This window comes from Poecilia formosa, unplaced genomic scaffold (assembly GCF_000485575.1).
Source record: "Poecilia formosa unplaced genomic scaffold, Poecilia_formosa-5.1.2 Scaffold78, whole genome shotgun sequence".
Taxonomy (NCBI): domain Eukaryota; kingdom Metazoa; phylum Chordata; class Actinopteri; order Cyprinodontiformes; family Poeciliidae; genus Poecilia; species Poecilia formosa.
Genome location: NW_006800017.1, coordinates 1013932 through 1021781, shown reverse-complemented (window position 1 = coordinate 1021781; position 7850 = coordinate 1013932). Strand labels below are relative to the sequence as shown.

General features: G+C 41.1%; 1 protein-coding gene across 2 annotated transcripts in view; it reads left to right on the top strand.

Annotated features, from left to right (window-relative positions):
- Positions 1 to 1879: 1879 nt before the first annotated feature.
- Positions 1880 to 7850, top strand: part of LOC103140955 (cytohesin-1-like) — a 29751-nt gene continuing 23780 nt past the window's right edge. The window contains exon 1 of one of the 2 annotated variants that reach the window (XM_007556333.2): positions 1880 to 2219. In XM_007556333.2, coding sequence (XP_007556395.1) covers positions 2201 to 2219 — 19 coding nt within the window. In that variant the 5' untranslated portion in view covers positions 1880 to 2200. Of the gene's footprint in view, positions 2220 to 6420; positions 6973 to 7850 lie in introns of those variants that run through there. The other variant, XM_007556331.2, reaches the window with a different exon arrangement.

Below are 7850 nucleotides of genomic sequence, written 5' to 3'. Positions count from 1 at the left end.
TATAAAACATATTCCCCAAATGGTTTTAAGTTGGTGATGTCTGTCATATTTTTTTATTATTATTATTTTGGACCAAATTTTGCCTGCTCATTGTTGGTAAAATAATGGTTGAAATTGCCAGGGGTTTTTTGTATATATGCATGACTGAACAAGGTCTGTGTTTTTGGTTGTTTTTTTTATCAGTTACTTTTTTTTTTTTTTTTTTCTAAAACTGAGCATCTCAGTTGTTTGTCCGGAGGCCTCGTGTGTGTGTGTGTGTGGAAATGGAACCTTCTCATTCTCTACAACAACTCTCCCACAATAAGTATCACTTTTGTATTTTATTTTAGAGACTGCATCAGAATTGGATGTGATCGTTTCTTTTTATCTCTATGCAATTTTGTGACCATCACGCCAGTCATGTAAAAACTGGGGCTGAGACTCAGGAACCCGGACCTCATGTATCCCATGTCAACCCTGTGTCCAGATCCACCTGCCTTCTTCCTTCCTCCTCCTGTTTCATTTCAGCGCAACCATTCTACCTGGACCACCACATTTGCATCCTGTACATCTTGTAGAAACTGTTTTATACAAACGATTTCAAATTAGGGTACTGTCGGGGAGGGGGGCACAAACGCGCAGAAAAACCTGTTCTATCAAAACGCTTTGCCAACGTAGAAGACTGTACAGTCCGTCTTGTGCTACCTGTATTACCCTTAAATGCTGTAAAGATTTGCCCATGCATTTCTTTTCATTTTAGAGATGTTGCCTTGAATTGGCTACAACACCTATAGGATTTAATGTTATAAATATCTAATTTAAAGAACAAAAAGAAAGATCTTTAATGTGCTAATACTCAGTTGATGGATGTTGACTTGAGAATTTACCTGCAACGTGTTTGTGTATAAGACTTACCTGTTTTCATGCAAGTTCTCCTCTGTCACTGTAGTCTGTATACAGAGCAGGAGAGGTTGAAGCGGTCTTAACTTCTGTAGGACATTTTTTTTTTGTCAACTGTGAAATCATAATGTAGGCTATGACTCTCAAAGAGGCACAGAGGAACGTTTAGCGTGAATGTTTGCAACAATTCTGTGTTTTGCACCGTAAATTTTTTTCTGACCAGGAATGGGAACTTTCATAATGAAAGAAGCTCTTACCACAATACATTTAAGTAAAAAGGTGCAATAAAGTTGTGACTTTTGTGAGTTGTTTTTTTTTATTTATTTTTTATTTCTATTAATACATCGAAATATTACATATTTATAGCTTGCATACATACAGTCTTGATTTTTTTTTTCTTGACTAATTTAGTTTTACAGTACTGTCACCATGTTTTGTCTTATTGTAGGATACTTTTACTGTATTTCTGTTTGCGGTATCAAAATTACAACTCTTAACTGGTTTGATTTTCTAAGACTTCACATGCTGTCATCCCATGGTGATGTCATTAGACACTGCCTAACAGGAGTTTAGAAAATGTGTGTTTGTGGCAAATTGTCATGCTAAGATCAAAAATAAAATTGCTCTGATTAGTTATTTTCTATGCAAATATGTAAATATCTGTCGAAAACAAAAAAATCTGCATTAAGTCACAGTAATTGTGTATTAAAAATATATATTTGTGTGTGACAAAGCGGCACAAAATAAGTTATACGGACTCAATTCATTTTAAAAAAAGCATGTTAAAGAATTACAGGACACTAATGTAAAAATAGGTTTTTTTTAAAAAAAAAATAAACATACTCAAGCACATAAAAAGAAAAGCATTCGCTTGCCATACAAAAATACTTTAATTTGCATTATTTGCTCTGAGATGCATTTAAGTGTTGAGAAAAGTTAAAAGGTGAGTTAGACCGTGACATCACATCTGGGGTGGGAGGGGCCCAGCATGTGGCCCGGTTCCTCCCGAGTGAGGAGGCGGATCGGCGAGCACCCAACACCGGACAAAACGGGCACATCTCAGTCTGAAAACAGAGTGGCAGCGAGGCAAATGTAACAGCAACAGAAGTAAAGAAGAAGAAAAAAAAAAGATTTCGGTGAACTTGGATCTCAAAGCTGCTGCCGGAGGAGGCTGAGGGAGGACAGCAGCGAGACGAGCAGTGCTGGAAGGAAGAAGGAAGTAACAAAGCAGGGGAGGCAGGTGTTTGGATCCGCTCCGGGCGCGACAGGGAGCGGCATCCCCCGGTCAGTGACTCCCGCGGCAGCATCAGGACCACCAGGAATGGAGGCGGACAGTCACGGTTTGTCTTTGACACTTTGGCTTTCAGCTTTGATGCAGATTCTAATGCATGTTTCTGACATCTATGTGCGTGGTATGCGGTGCCAGTCAGAAATGCCACAGTCTATAAAGCTGTGCGTGTTGGTGATGTGTAGTAAGAAATGTTAAAACCAGAAGTCTCGTTATCCGCAGTGGATTTCAATGGGTTTGTGTATACAGTAGCCCGTCATAAGCTTCCCTTAAAACAGGTGGCCTCTGTGGAATGCACAGCCACTGAGACATAAAAAAGATCTGCATGCTGAATTATTGAGCATCACACTGCAGCTCTGACAGCACGGCGCAAATACGGCTTAAAAGTTGCTTCCCTGCTCATCTGAACTCACGCTGATCATTCACAGGGCATGAAAGGATGACATAGCCTTCGGTGATGCTGTCACCAATGTTTTACTGGAAAGTCCTGACTTCATTTTATGAGATGACCTGTCTGATGATGTCAGGCCTCGATGAGGTGAGGTAGCAGGACGGCTCAGTGAAGGCTGTGATTGAGCATCATGTCAATTATTAAGCTATTTAGAGTTTCTCTGAGCTTGGTGCTTCTCAAAATAGAAGCTCTGGCAGTGGCCTCATTGCAGGATTTCTTTAGATGCAGTGTTGACAGGAGGAAGGGAGGGAAACAACAACTGGCAGTAGAGAAACCTTTTGCTAAATTAAGATGAAATGTGTTTTCTCTATGCGTTAAGGAAACTTATTCCAAGCGTAGATTGTGTTTGTTTGTTTTTTTTTTTTTATCCCTGTGGCTTTAGGAAAAGGTTGCATTGAGATTGCTTTTGCAGGCGTTCCTTTTCTTCGTGTCTTTTCTATTGGCAAAGCATCTAATGAATTAGTTAATTTTTTTAATGACCAGCAAAAGTGTGAGGTGAAGATGAAAGGACATTAGTCACTGTGCCTGTCATACTGTGAATGCGAAGGCACAAAGTGCAAGTCATGTCATCGCTTCTGTTTCTATAAAAGAAAGCATACAACCGCCAAGCCTCACAGGTTTTCTGTGGTGTAAGTCTAACTTTATGTTAGACTTACACCACGTATTTGCGCGTCTGAAGTTGTAGATGTTGTTTGATGTCCTGTCCTGCTCTCAAACCCTGCCCTGCCGATGTGGCTCGGTGCCTTTGCCCTAACACCCCACCTCCCTCCCTTCTTCCTCTGAATTCATCAGGGTGCAGCTCTGTTTGTGAGACTCTCTTCAAAGGCTTTCAGCTGCTCGGTGTCAAAGTGGCTTTATCTTTTCTTTGCGTTTTGCCATCTTACCTGCACCTGTCAGTTCAGTTCTGCCCCGTTTCTCTTTGTATGATAGAATGTGTACGTACACAGGAAATGGTGCATCAGATCACAGGCGTGGAGCTCCACATTTGCAGGTAGGTGTGGTAAATGCGGTTATGGGTGTCTTCTCTCTGCCTCTCTGTGTTTGATCTCTATCTGCAATGTGATTGACAAGGTGAGATGTAGTAATCTATATATTATGCACTCTATATAATACCCAGTTCTTTCAAATGAATTCTTGAATCCTTTCATGTTTTGTCACCTCCTAACCACAAACTTTTGTGTATTCCCCCCCCCCCAGCATGTTGATGCCACCACTATTTTCTACAGTGAGACTGGTGTGTTAGGTGTTTTAGTTTTCTGTCGACATATTATTTTTACTGTTATCTGCTCAAATTACTTTTCACACAAAGAATAGCTTTGAAACTCTTCATCATTTTCCTTTTTATGTCACAATTATTCCATTCTCCATGTTAGTCCATCACGTAAAAGCCAAGAAAAATCCACTGAAGTTTATTGCTGTTATGTGAATGTTCAAGTAGTATGAATACTTTTTGCAAGACAATGCATTACTGACAAGTTCTTCTAATGTTTGAAGCATTTCCAAAAATATATCATATCTGTAAATTTTTTGTGACATATCTTTAAAAAAAATGATTCAAAAAGAATTGCAGCTTCAAATATTCTGTCAAATCTCCTCAAATCAGGTCAGATAAAACTCTAAAAATAAACCTGAGTGCTTTTAAGAAGTGCACTAAATTAAACCAGATTTAAAAAGGGACTTCTTCCTAAAAATAAATACCACAGTAAGTCTCACACAAGTTTAAACCACATACTCTTGTTGTCTTTGATCATAATCAATAGCTATTGTAATTGTTATGCATATCCAGTTGAATGCATTTGCAGCGGGGCTGAATCAGCCTCCTCTCCGCCAGTTGTTAGTCAGCCGAGGTGGTGTTAGCATTTGACTGATGTGTGGGAGTTCCTCCAACACAGAACAGTGGAGCTCTCTGTGTGTTTTATATTCAGCGAGGAAAAGTTCTCCTCCTGCGTGAAGAACCTCTAGGGGACACATCCATATCCATCCCAATATTATTAGACATGAGGAAACGTCGTCTGCCAGGCTCCAGAAACAGGTCAGCGTTGCTGTTGTAATGAAATCAAAGGTGTTGCTATGGCATATTTTGTCCACTTGGTGGCATGTGCTGTTTTGGCTTTGTGTGGCCTTCACGCTCTGCATACATGCAGGAAATCACACCTCCGTCACCGCGCTCATGTCGAAAATGATGATGTTTGTCTCTTAGTGCGACCGCAATGAATCACTGAGGTGTGGCTGTATCAAATATCTGTATAATTCCAGGCGTATTGCTTTGCGATGCATTTTACTCCATTCCTTTTACCAGTACCTGTAAAAACAAGGCCTAAAGAAACATATGAATAGATGTTTATGCGTACTTTTATTTTATTTTATCTCTGTCTATTGTAGATGATGCAGTACTGGGAAAACAATGTCTCAGTGTCCAGCGCACCAAAACAGCCATTTGTCAAAAAGTTATGATTGGGATTTTATGTGATTAGCTAAAACAAGGTAAAACATAATGATGATTTGGAAATTAAAATCATATGCTTCTCAACTGCATTTCTTCAATTTCCTTACTGTGTATTTAACCTTATCCTTGTCTGATCAGCTTTGTCTTTTCTGAAGAAAACCCCCTCCACAACACGATGCTACCACCACCAGGTTTTAACATGGAGATGGTGTGTTCAGGGAGATAAATTTTTTTGCCAACCATAGCATTTCCAGAGTTACCGCTGCCTTTCGGCTGCTTCTCTGATCAATACTCTCCTTGCCAGTCCTGTTTAGGTGGAAGACAGTTGTTTTTGTCAATTTTTAGTGCTATAATGTTTTCAACTTCTGCACAATTTTATTCTTGACCTTTGTGGTGTGGTCTTGATGTTGCAAACCTCGGTGGCATTCACATAACAGCTTTATTAATATTATACACAGCAGGACTCAATGTGCAGATTAAGTGACTTCTCAAGACAATTGGTTACACCATCTACGAGTAAAAGAGGCTCAATTAAAATACAGAATTTTCAGACTTGGTCAGTTTTGCAAGGCACTGTGGCTTGTCTTTTGGACTCTCGCTAAGGTTTTTAAAGTATTAATGTGTGGATCCGTGAACAGTCCCACCATCTATTCACATCTATCTATGCTAGGACTACTGAGAGTGTCTTTTGAAGTTCAAGCAGAAAACATTCACCCTAAATAAAACTGGAATGTGCCTTAGTGCTGACTCCTCTGTGTGTCGTTCCTCTGGGTGATGTGCAGCTGTAAGCATTTAAAGCAGCCATTGCAGTTCATGCCAGGGTCAAGCTGAAGCATTTGGACCTCTGGCGATGAAACGGGGCGACAACAGTTGGAATACTCGTGCACACTGTACAAAAAAAAAAATATGATAAAAAGCTGCTTTCAGTAATGGCTGCCTAAACCAAGTTGATGCTGTGTCGCCCTTGAAACAAGCGTGATTGACAAAGAGGGATGAGTTGATGACTTGATTAATGGCAGAGAGAGAAGCATGTGTTCAGGTGTTGGGGATGGTTTGTGTGACTGATAAGCAGGCTGATTCAGAGTGGCAGGAAAAATAATGCCAGCCAAAGAGTAAAGTGAAGTGAGTAAACACGGCAAATTGTTTCGCGATTATAAACACAGTTTGCGCTGCTGTAAGACTGCGTGGTTGCCTGTGCGATTCATATCTCAAAGCTTTCATTACTTTTAGGGGTGAATACAGCTTTTTGAGATCAAGAAAATGAGAAAAACCACCGAGGCCAGAGACTGAAATCAAAAATCGGCTTGGGCTAGCTGCTGACAGTTCATAGCGAAGGTCGTGCATGTTTTTCCATTTGAGTCTTCAGTCTGGGGAGTGTGGCACAGGACTGACTGATAGAGTATAGTCCTGTATACCAAGCAGCAGCAGAGAGCTGAGAAGGGGAGAGAGAGAGAGAGAGAGAGAGAGAGAGAAAGGCTGAGGCAAAGACATGTAACATAAAAAGGGGGAAGAGGGAGAAAGCAGAAGTGATTTCAGCATCCCAGCAAGTTGCACATTCTAATCAAAGGGGAAGAGAAAGTTGGTGAGTGTGAGAGATTTTTATTTTTCGCAAGGGAAGGCAGAGAAGTCATCCGACTCGGGGATTAAGTGAAGCAAAGCCACTCAGGGAAACAGCTGGGAGTCTCTCTATGACAAGGAGTTACTGTCAACAGCCACAGTGTGGATTGAAGGTTTTTTGAACTTCCCCTTTTCACCGAGCTGACCGGCGTGTCGAAGGAGCAGCTCGGCCACCAACGGCGACTTCACACACAGATACAGAATCCCTCTCTGAGGCCATGGGGACGGTGAGCGAGCTATGTGTGTCCAGCCTTCAGACGTTCTTGTGCCCAGCTGTGAAGACGCCTCCAGGTAAACTGACATCAGAACAGGATTTAGAAAAGTGCATATCACAGTAACATTGTCCTGAGCGCTCAACAATTAGACGAGCAGCTAATTGACAGTTCAGGCTTGTCCGTTTTACCGCTGGCACGAACACACAACTTCCCTGGAGTTGGAAGCAAACGGTCGGACAAAAATAGAAGGAGATTCTGGTAACTTAATCCTTTTGTCACTATTTAACCCTGTGCACACTTACTTAAAGAGTGTGAGGTGATGTTTTTACTACTAATCTCCACAGTCATGTTGACACGTGCAGCTAATACTCGCCACGGATGTAAACAGCAAAACACAAAGGAAAATATCTGTTATTCTCTTTGAAAAAAAAAAAATATTATTTTGCTGAACTTGAAGCAACTTCCCCATTATGTGGTAATGCCCAGAACTGGATGGTGACGAGGCGGATGTGCCTGCTGCCGTGTCAGCTACGTCGCTTAGTGTCGCAACTGCATTCCAGGTCACTGCAGGTTTTCCGCTGGGAGCGTTTAAACTGTTTGTTGTCGTGACTGCAGCAGGTTTGTTGTTGGGTTATTGTGGCGAATCAGCTGATGGAGTGCGTACTGGGCGGGGGTGCTGTCTGTGTGATTTCAAAAGGCCTGAATCAGCAGCACCATGTGTGTGTGAGGAAAGAGAGGGTTTTTTGTGTGTTTGTTTCTTTTTTATTTTAGCTTTGGATATTTGACGGGGATGTCATCTGGGGGTTTTTTTTCTTTCTTTTTTGTTTCAGAATTGAGTTGAGCTGAATTTCCATGACCTTTGTAAAAGCTTATAAAATTGAAAGATGTGAGCTTCTGTTTCAACCAGGTATCTACATAACCTTTACATTTTTCCCCCCGGTATCTGATATTAAA